Source organism: Bufo gargarizans, chromosome 7 (genome assembly GCF_014858855.1).
Source record: "Bufo gargarizans isolate SCDJY-AF-19 chromosome 7, ASM1485885v1, whole genome shotgun sequence".
NCBI lineage: Eukaryota > Metazoa > Chordata > Amphibia > Anura > Bufonidae > Bufo > Bufo gargarizans.
Genome location: NC_058086.1, coordinates 39719985 through 39738391, shown reverse-complemented (window position 1 = coordinate 39738391; position 18407 = coordinate 39719985). Strand labels below are relative to the sequence as shown.

The window sequence follows — 18407 nt, the reverse complement described above, 5'->3', positions numbered from 1 at the left end:
ATTAATATAACTGCCTATTCTTGTCTGCAAAAGCGGACAAGAATAGGATCGGCTATATATTATTTTTTTTGCAGATCACGGAACGGAGCAATGGATGCGGAACGGCACACATTGAAGTGAATGGGTCCGCATCCAAGCCGCAAAAACTGCGGCTCGGATCCGGACAAAAACTGCCGTGTCATCAGACTCTGCACCGCCATCCGTACTCACAAGGGGCCGCTTACGTCCATGCAAAATGGGGCGCGGTCTACAAAAAGGAATTGTATGTGCCCCATTCTTCTAGAATCCGGTGTGGCTGAAGTGCAATGGTGTGAGGGCTATCAGAATGGAGTCTAAGGGCGGATTTCATGTTTTGTTTTTTTCTGTGTGAATTTGAGGCAATTCTGAAAACCGTGGCCTTATAAAGGTGACACAAGCATCGTGTAAAATAACACATTTATTTGGTTGTGAACGTTTATTCAGATGTTATCACAGGAAATAAATGAACTACTAGTCTCAGAGACAGGAGGACGGGGAGTGTAATAATAACTCTGAGGTAAACGCGCGCCTCACGCCGGGCAGGCAACTGACGTGTTTCCCGCCACTTTTACTCGGTGACGTCGTCGCCACCTGTTGTCGCGCTCCTGTCTCTGGCATCAGTCGGGTGTCCCTCGTCACATGTCGGGGTTCTCCGCATTCCCGGGTGTTACACGTCACCCCCGTGCCCATTATCAAACCCCGGAGGCGTCAGAATCCTCCTGTTACTCAGGCCGGGAGTCGGCTTCTCCTTCAGGACCGCTGCGTCCTCTCCCGCAGACCCCGGCCGTCAGCTCCATTCCTAGCAGCCGGGTCACACCTGTGTCTGCTGTGCAGGTGACACCTGGGAGCAGGCGAGGAGAACACCACACGGGTGAGGAGAGGGCGGTAGGAACAGGATGAGGAGGAAGGGAGGACCCGGTGCTGCAGGGATCCACCAATCAGATCCCGGTTCTTATTTTTCAGAGGCCCTTTGGAGAATGAAAGCAGCGATCTGATTGGCTGACAGCTCCTCCACCTTGTGGGCTCACTCACATGACCAGAAGGAATCCGCCTCCCATTGCTGTCAGTGGGAATCAACACTTGTGTCCACAGGGCTGCATATTATTTCCAAACAGGGTTAAGAAGCGGGGCGCCCCTTCATTATGACCATAAATAAGGGGTCCATGCCATGCAAACCCCTGCGGAATCTGGGGGTCAGCCTCAGAGTTGTGTTGTGATTTGCACACTGGAATTTATAGGTGGAACAATTGGCCTTGTTGTGAACATACCCTAAAGCTCTGTGTGCACCATAGTGGGCCCCTGTGCACACGGAGCGTCGGGTAGGTTCCTGAAAAAAGGGTTAGTCTGGTTTCACACGGGCGTTGTGGATTGGGGCCGGATGCGTTCAGAGTGCGTTCAGTGAAACTCGCACTACTTTTGTCTGCAGTTGCGTTTAGTTTTCCGTGCAGGTGCAATGCGTTTTGATGCATTTTTCACACGCGTGATAAAAAACTGAATGTTTACAAACAACATCTCTTAGCAACCATCAGTGAAAAACACATCGCACCCGCACTTGCTTGCAGATGCAATGCGTTTTTCATGCAGCCCTATTCACTTCTATGGGGCCAGGGCTGCGTGAAAAACGCTGAATATAGAACATGCTGCGATTTTCACGCAACGCAGAACTGATGCGTGAAAAACAACGCTCATGTACACAGACCCATTGAAATGATTCAGTGCGGGTGCTATGCGTTCACGTCACACATTGCACCCGCGCGGAAAACTCGCTCGTGTGAAAGGGACCTTAACCTCTCCGACTCTTGGAAGGGTCGTCAGAACTCTTGGGGCACCAGTAAAGTCTGGAGCAGCCGCAGGGCCTGTGGCTAACGGGAGACGACCAGAGGGTCGCATCAGTAAAATAAAAAATCAATTACCATGTTAACACTATTGTACGGCACCAGCATCGGTGAAGGTACCGATCCAAACACATAGAATCCAAGGTTCAGAACTATAAGGATCCAAACATAGCTAGAATGTAATTTATCACCATCTAAATACAGCAGAAGTGTGCACAGGAGCTGAGCCGCTCCATACAGGGTGGCGTATCACATCGGACGCACTGCAGCAATGGCCAGGACTGGAGATAACTCCGAACCCCTTAGGCCCCATGCACACGGCCGTTGTTCACAGCCGTGTGCGGGCCGTGGAACCGCGGCCTGGATCCCTCCTGAGAGCAGGAGCGCACGGCGTCACTGGTTGCTATGACGCCGTGCGCTCCCTGCTGCAGCCGCAATACAGTAATACACTGGTATGATCTATACCAGTGTATTACTGTACTGTGCCGGCAGCAGGGAGCGCACGGCGTCATAGAAACCAGTGACGCCGTGCGCTCCTGCTCTCAGGAGGGATCCAGGCCGCGGTTCCACGGCCCGCACACGGCTGTGAAACACGGCCGTGTGCAGGGGGCCTTAGGCCTCTTTCACACGGGCGTCATGTTTTTTGCCCGGATAAGAGGCGGGTGCGTTGCGGGAAAATGCGCGATTTTTCCGCGCGAGTGCAAAACATTGTCATGCGTTTTGCACTCGCGTGAGAAAAATCACGCATGTTTGGTACCCAGACCCGAACTTCTTCACAGAAGTTCAGGCTTGGGATTGATGTTCTGAAGATTGTATTATTTTCCCTTATAACATGGTTATAAGGGAAAATAATAGCATTCTGAATACAGAATGCTTAGTATAATAGTGCTGGAAGGGTTAAAAATAATAAAAAAAGTTAACTCACCTTCTCCTCTTGTTAGCGTAGATCCCGGTCTGTTCTTTAGCTGTGGACTGAATGACCTGAGGTGACGTCAGATCACATGCTCCAATCACATGGTCCATCACCATGGTGATGGAGCATGTGATCTGACGTCATCAAAGGTCCTTCAGCCACAGCTAAAGAACAGACCGGCCTCTACGCGAACAGGAGGAGAAGGTGAGTTAACTTTTTTATTATTTTTAACCCTTCCAGCACTATTATACTAAGCATTCTGTATTCAGAATGCTATTATTTTCCCTTATAACCATGTTATAAGGGAAAATAATACAGTGAATAGACTGTCACCTAGAACCCATGCGTGAAAATCGCACCGCATCCGCACTTGCTTGCGGATGCATGCGATTTTCACGCAACCCCATTCATTTCTATAGGGCCTGCATTACGTGAAAAACGCACAAAGAGGAGCATGCTGCGATTTTCACGCAACGCATAAGTGATGCGTGAAAATCACCGCTCGTGTGCACAGCCCCATAGAAATGAATGGGTCAGGATTCAGTGCGGGTGCAATGCGTTCACCGCACGCATCGCACCCGCACGGAAAACTCGCCCGTGTGAAAGGGGCCTTAGGCTGAGTTCACACGAGCGTGACAGATTAGGTCCGGATGCGTTCAGGGTGCGTTCAGTTAAACTCGCACCATTTTGCAAGCAAGTTCAGTCAGTTTTGGCTGCAATTGCGTTTAGTTGTTCAGTTTTTTCCGCGCGGGTGCAATGCGTTTTGATGCGTTTTTCACGCGCGTGATAAAAAACTGAAGGTTTACAAACAACATCTCCTAGCAACCATCAGTGAAAAACGCATTGCATCCGCACTTGCTTGCAGATGCAATGCGTTATTAACGCAGCCCCATTCACTTCTATGGAGCCAGGGCTGCGTGAAAAACGCAGAATATAGAACATGCTGCGATTTTAAAGGATTGCAGAAGTGATGCATGAAAAAAAACGCTCATGTACACAGCCCCATTGAAATGAATGGGTAAGGATTCAGTGCAGGTGCAATGCGTTCACCTACTGCATTGCACCCGCGCGGAAATCTCGCCCGTGTGAACGCAGCCTTATGCCTCATTCACTGGTCAGTGATTTCCATCAGTGATTGTGAGCCAAAACCAGGAGTGGAGTCTACACAGACATAAGGTAAAGATCTGCTCCTGTTCTGTGTTTAGAGCCGCCCCTGGTTTTGGCTCAAAATCACTTATGGAAATCACTGACATGTGAATAAGGCTACATGCACACGACCTTATGTGTTTTGAGGTCCGTGAATTGCGGATCCGCGAGAAAAAAAAGGATGACATCCGTTTTTTTTTTTTTTGTGGATCCATTGTAACCATGCCTAAAACGGACAAGAATAGGACATGCTCTATTTCTCGCCCATTTTCCTTGGGGGACACAGACCTTGGTATAGCTCAGCTCCCTAGGAGGCGTGACACTAAGTAAAACTGTTAAGCCCCTCCTCCATCAGCTATACCCTCAGCCTGGAGATAGAGGCTACCAGTTTTAGCTTAGTGTCCAAGGAGGCAAGACACTCCCTGCTACTGCAGGGCTGTTTACTCCTTGATATTTTATTTTTCTACTTTTGATATTTACTTTTTCCTAGGGATACCAGAGACGCATGGACCTCTCTGCTCTCCCGGGGTTGAGCTGCGCCAGTGCCAACTTATCTGCACTGCTGCCTCCCCCACAGAAGCAATAGGAGGATCTGGGCAGCAATGGCTCCCCTACATCCCGCCAGCTAGGGGGTCGCCCGCACGCAAAGCCCCTCTCCCAGCTTCCTGCCACTGCGGTGCCAGTGGCTGAAGGGGCGACCCTGCTGGAAGGAACTGAGGGTGAAGACGTCGTTCGGTGAGATGGCTATTCCAGCCCATACCCCGTCCCTATTTGCAGCACTGGTAGGACAGTTAACCCTCTCCTAACCCTCCTGGTCATAGCTGCTATAACCCTTTGTGGTCTCTATATTAGAGTACAACCACCTTTCAGCATGTCAGATCCCACGGGTGCCCCCAAACCCTGGTACCATGCCTGTACCGCCTGTAAGGAACTTTTTCCGCGTGGGCAATCTGAGCCGCATTGCCTTGCATGTCAGGCCCCGATGCAGGGCCCGCTTCCCGCTGCGACCCCCTGTGCCTCTGAACCCCCTGACTGGGCTAGGTCTCTGTCTCAGGCAGTGGAAAGCCTTACACACGTAGTGGGCCGTCTCGTGGATAGACCGCCTCTCCCGCAGGCTGCCACAATCCCTGTCGCACCCGCTGGGACTACCGTTTCTGCCGCCCCCACTGGTTCCCTGCCTCCCAGCGAATCTTCCAGGGCCCGGCATACTCAGAAACGTTCAAGGGTTGAGCGCACATCTTCTCCAGATGCTTCGCTCTCTCCGCCATGCGTACGAGCTCAGTCAAGTCTATCCTCTCAAAGGGATACGCTTTCTGAGGGTGAACTGGCGGATTCGGAAGTGGACATGGATTCAGAGCTTCCGTCCAAATTGGCGTCCGCGGTGGGGCATCTTATCGCTAGCATCCGTGATACCTTTCAGATACACGATGACCCCCCCAGCTCCGAACAGGCCGGCGTGTCCTTTCTCCGCCCCAGACAGGCCTCCAAGGTTTTTCCCATACACGCAGATTTTTCTTCTGTGGTATCCAAGGCTTGGACCCGGCCTAACGTCCGCTTTATTACACCCAAAAAGCTGGACATTTGCTATCCCTTTCCAGCGGATTCTGTGACCACGTGGACATCCCCGCCTAAGGTTGATCCTCCCGTGGCTCGCCTGTCCAAAAGCACTACTATTCCGGTACAGGACGGATCTTCCCTCCAGTCTGTTGAGGACCGTCGTACGGAATCCCTCTCCAAGGCCATATTTACTGCCTCTGGTTCGGCCCTTAGACCGGTCTTTGCCTCCGCCTGGGTTGGTAAAGCGGTCTCTGAATGGGGTTTGCAACTGGAACGGGAGTTAGGGTCGGACGTCCCTGTTCAGGACCTCCGTTCCTTAGCCCAACTAATTGTTCAGGCCGGAAAATTCGTCTGTGAGGCCTCCCTTGATGCGGGTGCCCTCATTGCCCGTTCCTCTGCCCTGGCAGTTTCTGTCAGGAGGGAACTCTGGCTGAAGGTTTGGGCGGCGGACGCCGCTTCCAAACGCTCTTTGGCCGGCCTACCATTTACGGGTTCCCGCCTGTTCGGGACCCGTCTGGACGAACTTATATCAGAGGCCACGGGTGGGAAGAGTACTCTCCTCCCCCAGGCCAAAGGGCGCCCCCCGTGGTCGCGCTGGTTCGTCCCGGTTTCGGTCCTTTCGCAAGACCACCGGGTCTAGACCCGCGGCCAGTTCTTCTTCCTCTGGCCCAGCCCAGGATAGACGCAAGAAGCCGTTTTTTCGGACGCAACCTACCTGGCGCAAGTCCCAGCCTGCACGGGCTCCCACAGGCCAGCAGCCCTCTGCCTGAAGGTGCGCCCCCACCCACCCGGGTGGGGGGCCGCCTTCTCCTGTTCAGGAACGTATGGCGGGCCCACATCTCAGACGCATGGGCGCTCGAGATTGTATCTTGCGGATACAAGATCGAATTTGCGTCCATTCCGCCAGACCGTTTCTTCCGATCCCGTCCTCCGCAGGATCCCGTACGAGCGGCCGCCTTCTTCGCGGCCATTCGCTCTCTAATGGACAAGGGTGTCGTCGCCCCCGTGCCTCCGACGGAAAGGTTCAGGGGGTTCTACTCGAACCTCTTTGTGGTTCCCAAGAAGGAAGGCTCAGTGCGACCGATCTTGGACCTAAAACGCCTGAACCGTTTTCTCCGACTGCAGAGATTCCGGATGGAGTCTCTCAGGTCCGCAGTGGCCTCCCTGGAAAGAGGGGATTTCATGGTTTCGATCGACATTCAGGATGCATACCTCCACGTTCCGGTTGCTCCGTGTCATCACCGCTTCCTGCGCTTCGCGGTGGGGGACGATCACTTCCAATTCGTCGCCCTTCCCTTTGGTCTGGCGACGGCTCCTCGGGTGTTCACCAAGGTCCTGGCCCCTGTCTTGGCCCTTCTACGTTCAAGAAGTGTTTTTCTTCTCCCGTACTTGGACGACATCCTGGTCAAGGCACCCTCCTTTTCTCAGGCATCTGGCAGTGTGGAACTCACCCTGGAGACCCTGACGCGGTTCGGTTGGGTTATCAACCACCCCAAGTCTTCCCTTATCCCCTCCAGACGGCTGATCTTCCTGGGGATGCTCCTGGATACAGAGTTGGCGGAGGTCCGCCTCCCGTCGGACAAGCGTCTGGCCCTTCGCGGGTCGGTTCACAGTCTCCTCCGTCATCACCGCCCTTCCCTCAGAGCCAGCATGCGGTTGTTGGGAAAGATGGTTGCCTGTTTTGAAGCGGTGCCGTTCGCACAATTCCGATCCCGCACCTTTCAGAGGGCAATTCTGTCGGCCTGGGACAAATCACCGGGGAGTCTGGACAGGACCTTTCTTCTGCCTCCCCTGGCTCGGGCTTCCCTAAGCTGGTGGTTGCATATCCCTCTAAGGGGGAAGTCCTTCCTCCCACTGAACTGGCTGGTGATTACCACCGATGCCAGCTTACGGGGGTGGGGGGGGGTTTTCCCTCCCCGGTCCGTCCAGGGCGTTTGGTCTCTATCGGAGTCCAGACTTCCAATCAATATTCTGGAACTGAGGGCGATTCTTCTGTCCCTCAGACACTGGACCCATCTACTGAAGGGCCACCCTGTTCGGATCCAATCGGACAATGCCACGGCTGTGGCATACATAAACCATCAGGGAGGCACTCGCAGCGATGCAAGAGGTGACCCTCATTCTCCTCTGGGCGGAGACGCACGTGCCGGCCTTATCCGCGATTTACATCCCGGGGGTGGACAACTGGGCGGCGGATTTCCTCAGCCGGTCCACCATCGACCCGGGAGAATGGTCCCTGCACCCAGAGGTGTTCGAAGCCCTTTGTCTTCGCTGGGGTCGCCCCGACGTGGACCTCATGGCTTCCAAATTCAACCACAAGGTCCCCCTATACCTGGCCAGGGCACGGGACCCGAAGGCTTACGGCGCCGACGCGCTCGTCCTTCCGTGGCGCGAATTCTCCCTTCTGTACGTCTTTCCTCCTTTTCCCCTCCTGCCACGGGTTCTTCGGAGGATCGCGGCAGAAGGCGTTCCCGCGATTTTAATCGCCCCGGATTGGCCCCGCCGGTCTTGGTACGCCGACCTAATGTTGCTGTTGGCAGACGCACCGTGGCCACTGCCCTCCAGGGAAGACCTTCTCTCTCAGGGACCGATCTTCCACGAGCATTTAGGCTCGCTACGTTTGACGGCGTGGCTATTGAGACCGCCGTCTTAACGCGACGGGGTTTCTCCGCGGACGTAATCCGCACCATGATCCGTGCTCGTAAGCCCGTATCCTCTAGGATCTACTATCGGGTTTGGAGGTCCTATCTGGGGTTTTGTGAGTCCCGGAGCATCCCTCCTCTCCGATTCTCCCTTCCCACACTCCTGTCCTTCCTCCAGTTGGGTCTGGACCTGGGGCTGGGCCTCAGTTCTCTGAAGGGACAGATTTCGGCGCTGTCTATTCTTCTCCAGCGTCCCCTGGCCCCTCTAGGGCCCATTAAGACCTTCTTACAAGGGGTGGCTCACTCTGTTCCGCCGTACCGCCCTCCAGTTCCTTCCTGGGACCTGAATGTGGTGCTCTCGGCGCTCCAATCCGCCCCCTTCGAGCCTTTACGGGAAGTCTCCCTTCGTCTTCTGTCCTGCAAGGTCATCTTTCTTGTGGCCATCACGTCTCTCCGACGGGTGTCGGAGTTAGCGGCTCTTTCTTGCTCCGACCCTTTCCTGGTCTTCCACCAGGATAAGGTTGTGCTTCGGCCTGTCCCGACCTTCCTGCCAAAGGTGGTTTCCGCCTTTCACATCAATGAGGCCATCGTCCTTCCGTCGCTCTGTCCCTCTCCTTCCCACCCCAGAGAACGGGAACTGCACCGTCTGGATGTGGTCAGGGCGTTGAGGATTTACTTGGAGGTCACCGGATCCTTTCGGCGCACGGACTCCCTGTTTTTGGTTCCGGAGGGTTCGCGCAAGGGTTTGGCGGTCTCCAAGGTGGCTATTGCCCGTTTCATTAAACTGGCGGTGTCTGAGGCTTATCGAGCCAAGGGCAGAGCTCCGCCTTTCGGCATCACTGCTCATTCCACCAGAGCAGTCGGTGCTTCCTGGGCGCAGAGGCATCGGGCCTCGGCTGAACAGTTGTGCAAGGCAGCCACTTGGTCCTCTCTGCACACTTTCACAAAGTTCTATAGAGTGCATACGCATGCATCAGCGGATGCTGCTTTGGGCCGCCTGGTTTTGCAGGCAGCGGTTTCCTGATGCTCTGGTGGTGTTCCGCCTTGGGTTTGTGGTCCCTCCCTTCTTGGACTGCTCTTGAACGTCCCAAGGTCTGTGTCCCCCAAGGAAAATGGGCGAGAAAAGGAGATTTTTGTATAACTTACCAGTTAAATCTCTTTCTCGCTCTTCCTTGGGGGACACAGACCTTGGTATAGCTCAGCTCCCTAGGAGGCGTGACACTAAGTAAAACTGTTAAGCCCCTCCTCCATCAGCTATACCCTCAGCCTGGAGATAGAGGGCGAGGCTACCAGTTGCGTGTCCAAGTAGTGAAAGGAAAACAACCAATAACAGGAACAACCAGCCAGCAACCCAACGGGGCGCCAAACCATAACCCTGTAACCAAACACAGAAGGGTGGGTGCTGTGTCCCCCAAGGAAGAGCGAGAAAGAGATTTAACTGGTAAGTTATACAAAAATCTCCTTTTTTTGGGCGGGGCTACGGAACGGACATACTGATGCGGACAGCACACGGTGTGCTGTCAGCATTTTTTGCGGACCGATTGAAATGAATGGGTCCGCATCCTATCCGCAAAACAAATGGAACGGACACTGAAACAAACAACGTTCGTGTGCATGTAGCCTTAGGCATAAGACGCTGAAGTCAGTAATAATGGCTAGGGATGAGCGAACCGACTTCGGATGTTTCAAGGTTGGAACCGAACTAGGGTTGGGCGATATCAAAAATATTCAGACGATAACGATATCAAGAAATTTATCGCGATAACGATATATATCGCAATAAATAACCCATTAAAAAAAAAAAACACAAGGAGACATACTGTATGGGGGCAGCCACAAGGAGACGTTATACGGTATGGGGGCCACAAGGAGACGTTATGCTGTATGGTGGCAGCCACAAGGAGACATTATACTGTAGGGGGGGCGGGTCACAGGAGATGTTATACTGTATGGGGGCCACAAGGAGATGTTATACGGTATGGTGGCCTCAAGGAGACATTATACTGTATGTGGGGCCACAAGGAGACATTACACTGTATGGGGCAGCCACAAGGAGACACTATACTGTATGGGGGCAGCCACAAGGAGACACTATACTGTATGGGGGCAGCCACAAGGAGACACTATACTGTATGGGGGCAGCCACAAGGAGACATATTGTATGGGGGCAGCCACAAGGAGACACTATGCTGTATGGGGGCAGCCACAAGGAGGCACTATACTGTATGGGGGCAGCCACAAGGAGACACTATACTGTATGGGGGCAGCCACAAGGAGACAATACTGTATGGGGGCAGCCACAAGGAGACACTATACTGTATGGGGGCAGCCACAAGGAGACGTTATACGGTATGGGGGCAGCCACAAGGAGACACTATACTGTATGGGGGCAGCCACAAGGAGACATTATACCGTATGGGGGGGCCACAAGGAGACATTATACTGTATGGGGGCATCCACAAGGAGACATTATACGGTATGGGGGCAGCCACAAGGAGACACTATACTGTATGGGGGCAGCCACAAGGAGACATTATACCGTATGGGGGGGCCACAAGGAGACATTATACTGTATGGGGGCATCCACAAGGAGACATTATACTGTATGGGGGCAGCCACAAGGAGACACTATACTGTATGGGGGAAGCCACAAGGAGACACTATACTGTATGGGGGCATCCACAAGGAGACATTATACTGTATGGGGGCAGCCACAAGGAGACACTATACTGTATGGGGGAAGCCACAAGGAGACACTATACTGTATGGGGGCAGCCACAAGGAGACATTATATTGTATGGGGGCAGCCACAAGGAGACACTATGCTGTATGGGGGCAGCCACAAGGAGGCACTATACTGTATGGGGGCAGCCACAAGGAGACACTATACTGTATGGGGGCAGCCACAAGGAGACAATACTGTATGGGGGCAGCCACAAGGAGACACTATACTGTATGGGAGCAGCCAGAAGGGGACATTATACTGTATGGGGGAAGCCACAAGGAGACGTTATACGGTATGGGGGCCACAAGGAGACGTTATACGGTATGGGGGTCACAAGGAGATGTTATACTGTATGGGGGCCACAAGGAGACATTATACTGGTGGGACTCATGACCTGTATATTCCCCTTGGGTCTAGTACATCCCCATCTATGTGCACTGTACAAAGTACACTGTATACAGGGGTGGCCGGGTGCTGTACACTGTATATGGGGAGGGGTCGGGCGTTCATGTGTATATGGGGGCAGTAAATGGTAAAGTGGTATATTTTTGTTTCGGGTGCTATTTCTCAACGCTAGAGCTGGCACTGCCATATGCAGGGGCTGCTGCAAAAAACGATGAGCCTGCCAATAGATGGTAAGATAGGATAGGAGATGGTATTACCTAGGAGACATGTTTATTCATTACCCTAGTCCGCATGTGTTTCCCCCCCGCTGTGGACCAGGGGCGTAGCGTGGGGGGGGGCCGGAGGGGCCGTTGCCCCGGGCGCCAAATTGCAGGGGGCGCCAGGCATCCGAAATTTCAATGAGGGCTACGGGAGCCTATGGCTCCTGTCCCCTCCGTTATGCCCCATAGGCTTCAGGCCACTAGGCCTGAAGCCTATAAGGCAGTAGAGGCGAGCGACGCAGGACTCGGTCACGATAACCTCACTGTGACCTCCTGCGTCGGGTCTCGCGAGATGACGCGGCGCAGGAAGGCACAGTGAGGCGTTCGTGACCGCCTGCGGTGGGAACAAGCGGGGATGGAGATAGGTAAGTATTTTTTTTTTAATGTTAACTTACCTAATTGCAGAGGCTCTGGCGGCAGTATGGGGGGTGGGAGAGGAGAGGAGAGGACTGGAGCAGAAAGGCTATATTCAATGGCATTGGCACAGCAATAAGAGGGGCGATTATATTAGCAAAGAGGGGGGCCAGTACATTAATAACAGAGGGGCCATTACATTAATAACAAAGAGGGGGACATTATATTAGCAAAGAGGGGGGCCAGTACATTAATAATAAAAAGGGGGCCATTATATTAATAATAAAGAGGGGGCCAGTACATTATTAATAAAAAGGGGGCCATTATATTAATAATACATTTTTGGCTTGCCCCGGGTGCTGGCAACCCACGCTACGCCACTGCTGTGGACAATGGTACAGGCCTGGCTCGCAGCCAGGATGCCGTTGTCTTTTCTCCTCTCTCATTGGCTGCTAAAGTTTGGGCCTTCAGGGTGGCCGTAGCGTGGCCTGTGAGTGCCAGTTCTCGGGTCGGTGGGTGGAGTCCAGGTAAAGTAGGAACGAGGAGGGGGAGGTTGCAGTGAGAACTGGCAGGCAATGTGCACAGGCGGCCGGAAGCAGACGTTTTAGAAGCGGTCAGTGCAAGTGCGATTTCTCCTATGACGTCACTAATATAACACGGTAATTAAGAAATTGTGATATCGCCATATCGCTGTTTCTTAATACCGCGGTATATCGTTAACACCGGTATATTGCCCAACCCTAAACCGAACCCGAGTTCGGGAAATGTTTTATTTTACAGTATAAATTAATTTATGAAGTTATTACGCAAAGTCTTGTGACACTTTCGCAATGTAATAACTTTGGCTCATCGGAGCCAATACATTCTAACACCGAGCCAATACATTCTAACACTGTATGGAGCGCTCGCTCCGTACAGTATTCAGACGAGGTTTTATGCGAATCGACTTTGGATGTTTCATCTAAAGTCAATTCGCTCACCTAATAATGGCCCGGGGGGGGGGGGGGGGGGGGACCATGGTAACATTGGAGACTTATATCCAGGTAGTGCACCAAGGGGGAAAAAGTATACAATTGACTGTATTTTTCGCCCTATAAGATGCACAAAGTGGGGGGAAAATGTCACTGCGGCTTATGAGGTGAATCCTGATGAGCACGTCCATTATGGAAGCGCTCGTTAGTACAGGAAGACCGGTAACCAGTGAATGCAGCGCTCCCCGTGCTCTGTGCAGTGACTGCGAACAGTGTGAGGATGTCGGCGTGCTGTGCGGAGTCGGGTCACGGCACAGCGCGTGGCAGGAAGAGAGCAGAAGAAGAGCATGGATGTGAGAATCGGCAGCGACGTCCGAAGCAGGAGAGGTAAGTCTGTTTTTATTTATTTATTTATTTAATCTGATCTGAGCATGGGGGTCATTCACATGGAAGTCTGATTGGGGGACTCATTAACAATTTTCCCTTAATTTCCTCCTCTAAAACCTAGGTGCGTCTTATAGGGCAATTTTTTTCAATAATGAATAGCAGCTGTAAAAAAAAAAAAAAAAAAAAAAAAAAAAAGGACATGTCTGATTTTTGGCTGTTTTCCTGGCCAGACAGACTCCATTGAAGTCAATAGGACCATTTTTAACAGCCATTTAGACAGAAGTGAACCTGTCTAATGCCCATTAAAGATGAGTATACAGGGGAAAAAATGGCCTTTCAGGGTTTAAAATAAAAAAATACCTCAACCACTTGCACGTGAGGGAACACATGCTCTGTACTGGATGCAGCAGGGCCGTATTTTGCATTCAGTATACTGGCCGTTTTTTTAGTTCAGTATGCGGTACATATACTGAACCATTCATTTCAATGGTTCAGCAAAAAAAACTGAAGTGTCTCCGTACCGTGAAAAGATAGAACATGTCGTATTCTTGTCCACTGTGCTTGGCTCCATTCAAGTCAATGGGTCAGCAAAAAAAACGGAACACATACGGAAATGCATCCGTATGTCTTCCGTATCCGTTCCGTTTTTGCTGAACCATCTATAAACCATCATCTTAAAAAGTTATGCCCAGCCCAATTTTTTCTATGTAATTACTGTATACTGTATATGGCATATGGAAAAACGAAAAGGAAACGGAAACAAAAAAAAACTGAATAACGGATCCGTAAAAAAACGGACCGCAAAACACTGAAAAAGCCATACTGTCGTGTGCATGAGCCCTGACAAAGAGATTAATATGCAGAGCGCGGCCTTGTAGCACCCTGAGAAAAAGCCCTTGAGATGGTGAACTGGCACACTCTGTTACCCGACTCACTTTGTTCTTCTAAACTTTACAGAATTTAATTTTTTTCAGTTTTTTCCCCCCGTAGAATCCTGTTTTGCAGACAAAAGCTCATGCACAGAAAATGCCAGCGCTTCCAATCTAACCTCTGTTACGAGCAGCACTTCAAGGAAGGCTCCTAGCAGTCCCTGCGCCCGAAAACAAGCAGGAGGCTACTTTACAAAATCCAAGTTCCAGACTCCGGTGACAGCACATACAGGTAGTCAGGTCACTTTCTATAAGCTATTGTATATAGCAACTAAAATAGGTATCCCGGTCCGACGGAGGCCAAAAAGACTTACTTTTGGCCTCCATCAATTGAATGGAGGGTTATGGATACATATAAGGTATAGGTTGTGAGATTTCCAGTGAATTTTTGTGTTTCTTTTTTATCATTGTCTATAATAATAAAAAAAATGTGCAGTTTCACACCGGCCACTAAGCCTAAAAATACATTGAGACTTCCTGTTCTGTCGAGATCACTTTTTAGCAGTCATCTCATTATTTCACAAGCAGGATTAGAATGACAGGAAACACCTATACATAGTAAAACAGGATCCAGCATTCACAATAGATGATGGTGACAGCTCACCTCCTCCCCCTCCCTGCACAATGACCTCTGCACAGAGTATGCCCATAAGACTCTTCAATAGAAGTCAATGAATCATTCCATCTAAACATAGAGATATAGTGCCCCAATGGTGCTGCCCGGTTATAAAAACTCCCCCCCCTTCCCAGTTCCACAATAGTGCTACCCAGTTATAATAAAGACCACCCCCCCCCCCCACAGTCCCCCAATAGTGCTGCCTCAGTTCTAATAATGAACCCCCCACAGTGCCCCTATAGCTCTGCCCAGTTCTAATAAATACCCCCCCCCCCTACAGTAACCCAATAGTGCTGCCCCAGTTCTAATAAAGACCCCCCACAGTGCCCGTATAGCTCTGCCCAGTTATAATAAAGACGCCCCCCACAGTGCCCCTATAGCTCTGCCCGGTTCTAATAAAGACCCCCCACAGTGCCCCAATAGTGCTGCCCAGTTATAATAAAGACCCCCCCCCCCCACATTTCCCCAATAGTGCTGATTCATTTCTAATAATGAACCCCCCCAGTGCCCCTATAGCTCTGCCCAGTTATAATAAAGATCCACTCACAGTGCCCCAATAGTGCTGCCCCAGTTCTAATAAAGACCCCCCCACAGTGCCCCAATACTGCTGTCCCAGTTCTAATAAAGACACCCCCCCCCCCATAGTGGCCTACTAGTGCTGTCCCAGTTATAATAATGCCCCCCCTCCCAATAGTGCAGCCTCAAGATGGCAAATAAAAACAACAAACACAAGTACTTACCTCCATGCCACTGCCAGTATTGTAGTGCAGGACACAGAACTCTTTTGGGCTGCGTCCTGAGCTGCGTTCACCCCGGATCAGGCGGTGCGATGATGACATTGTTGTGTAGCTGCGCCGGCCTCTGATAGGTGTCAAGCCTAGTGCCTGTACCCTGTAACCGTTTGCAGTACGGATGAAATACCTATTAGGGCACCTGAACATGATGAGGATTATGTGCGGTTTTTCCACAATGATTTTTGAGCAGAAAAACTGCAGCATTAAAGTGAATGAGATTAGACAGATCTCATGTACACTTAACTTTTTTCTTAGGTGCAAAAATTGACCTGCCGTGTAGATTTTGAAATCTGCAGCCTGTCAATTGTTTTTCTTGTGCCTTTTTAGCGCGAGGGTGAGATCTGCGGAAAATTCTGCACAAAAAATGCCCAAAAAAAAGTGATACATTTTTCATGTGGACTTTCTGCACATAAATCTACACTGTGTGCAGGCAGCCTGACAGTCATTTACCGCACTGTTCAGTAGTTGCATTCATCCGTATAACTGATCATTGCTTCATTTTCCAGTGACAACTTCATCTTCAGCATCAGCTCGTTCTGCATCTTCAGTTTTTGTGGCAGTAGTGGAAGGACGAGGTCTCGCCAGAGGAGAAGTGGGCATGGCTAGTTTGGATTTAAAGACTCCTGATGTGGTTTTATCTCAGTTTTCAGACAGCAGCATTTATGTGAAGGTGACAGTGTTATCTGTTTTAATAACTGGAGCTAAGAGTACAGTAAAAACAGTATTACATTGTTATAGTTGTCTGCCATCTTGTAAGTATGTGCTGGTTTTCTCCATTGCTGATTTAATTGCAGTACATTCCTTTAATCTGGTAACAATAGGACCTAATTACGGCCTTATACTTTTTATGACCAACCATATTATTCAGTTACCTTAAATTCCCTCGTAAGACCAAAAGTCTACAGATATTTGGGCCAAAAAATAGGGGATCATTTGCGAACAGATATATGCCACTTTTCTGGCATATATCGGCGCAGATTCTGTCACACGCCGTGTTGTGGCAGAATCTGCAAGTTTCCCACGGCTCACGCCAGGTGTAACAAAGGGGCGCGGCGGGAAAGGGGTCGCCTGTCCCATCACATTCATAATTTTCTACACCTGGTCTAAATGTAAGACAGCAAGTGGGCGGCACCTCTATATAACTTTGGCGATCCACCACCAGCTATGTTTTCTGACTATGCAGCTTGTACAGCTGAAGAACACGATTTCTGTGTATTTCATTTGTAGAAGTTGCACGGCCAAAACCTGCTTCATGAAACCACCACAATTCACACAAAAAAAACATACACCCAGCCTCAAGTAGTGTTAGATGTATTTAAGGCCTCTTGCACATGAACGCTGTGCATCCATTCCGTGCATTGCGGTACCCAATGCACACGCAACATCCGTGCCACGGCCGGGACGGATCGAGACCCATTCAACTTGAATGGGTCCGTGATCCGTCCGCACTGCCAAAAAAATAGAACAAGTTCTATTTTTTTGCGGTGCAGAGGCACGGACAGAAACACCACGGAAGCACCAGGGCTGCCGCATGCGGATCGTGACCCCATTTGCTTCAATGGGGTCCGCGAGCCGTCCGTTCCGCAAAAAGATAGAGCAAATTCCATCTTTTTGCGGTGCGGATGCACGGAACGGAAGCACTCTGTAGTGGTTCCGATACGTGCTTCTGTTCCGCATCTCCTTGATTGTGGATCCATTCAATTGAATAGGTCCATATCCGTGATGCGGAGTGCACACGGGCCGGTGCCCGTGTATTGCAGGCCGCTGTACGGCCATGGGTGCACAATGTTCGTGTGCAAGAGGCCTAACTGTGATGAGAAAAATCACGAAACTATGTATTTTCATTCCCACAAAAAAGCACCACACAGCCCAGCTTAAAAATCGTAATGTGATAAATTGGCGCTGAACTCCAAGAGTAAAGTATATACCATTTTAATTGGACAACGTGTTTTGAAAAATTGATCCAATTTCTTTGGTCCAGTTGTGAAGTGAATTGTCCAAATAAAATGAAATGTACTTTGAAGGGTGCTTCATAAGAGAAACAGGATTCTTCTCATGCATCTAGAATTGAAGTGGTCTGCTTGCCTAAAGCGGTAGTCCCATCAAGACATGCCCTTTTCTAAATTGAAATCTGCCTGGTGATCAGCTGATTGCCTTGGGTCCAGCCTCTGGAACTGTCATCATATGGGAAAGTTATGTCTGGCCATAAAGGGGAGATGTAATATTACATGCTGACCATTCAAATGAATGACTGACTGTGTGGAAGACTCTATTCTTACTCATAAAAGAGGGTCCCGAGGGCCTGACCTCCTTAGTTTAACTGACTTCTCTGGTCAGGATGTATTGGTGAGCCAAAGGTCTCATGCACACAACCGTATTCATTTTGCGGATACCGTCCACGTGCATGCTGCAATTTTTTATTTATACATATGTTTTATTGTTTTCTCGCCCAATTTCCTTGGGGGACACAGAAGACCTTGGGTATAGCTCAACTCCCTAGGAGGCGTGACACTAAGTGAAAACTGTTAAGCCCCTCCTCCACAGCTATACCCTCAGCCTGGAGAGAGAGACTGCCAGTTTTTGCTTAGTGTCCAAGGAGGCAAGACACTCCCTGCTACTGCAGGGCTGTTTTCTCCTTTGTTTAAATTTTGATTTTTACTTTTTTCTTTTCTTTTTGTTCCAGATCATCAGGGACAACAGAGACGCACTAGACCTCTCTGTTTCTCCCGGGGTTGAGCTGCGCCAGTGCCGGTCACCCGCACTGCTGCCTCCCCCACAGAAGACAAGGTGGATCAGGGCAGCCCAGCTCCCCTACATCCCGCCAGCGCAAGGGTCGCCCGCACGCCAAGTCCCTC

The 18407-nt window shown here is 50.7% G+C and overlaps 1 protein-coding gene across 1 annotated transcript in view; it reads left to right on the top strand.

Moving 5' to 3' along the window:
* The first annotated feature begins 13173 nt into the window (after window positions 1-13173).
* MSH4 (mutS homolog 4) overlaps window positions 13174-18407 on the top strand; it is a 57649-nt gene continuing 52415 nt past the window's right edge. Inside the window, exons 1-3 of the mRNA XM_044302371.1 lie at window positions 13174-13213; window positions 14204-14374; window positions 16059-16222. Of these exons, the coding sequence (XP_044158306.1) occupies window positions 13174-13213; window positions 14204-14374; window positions 16059-16222 (375 nt within the window). The remainder of the gene's footprint in view (window positions 13214-14203; window positions 14375-16058; window positions 16223-18407) is intronic.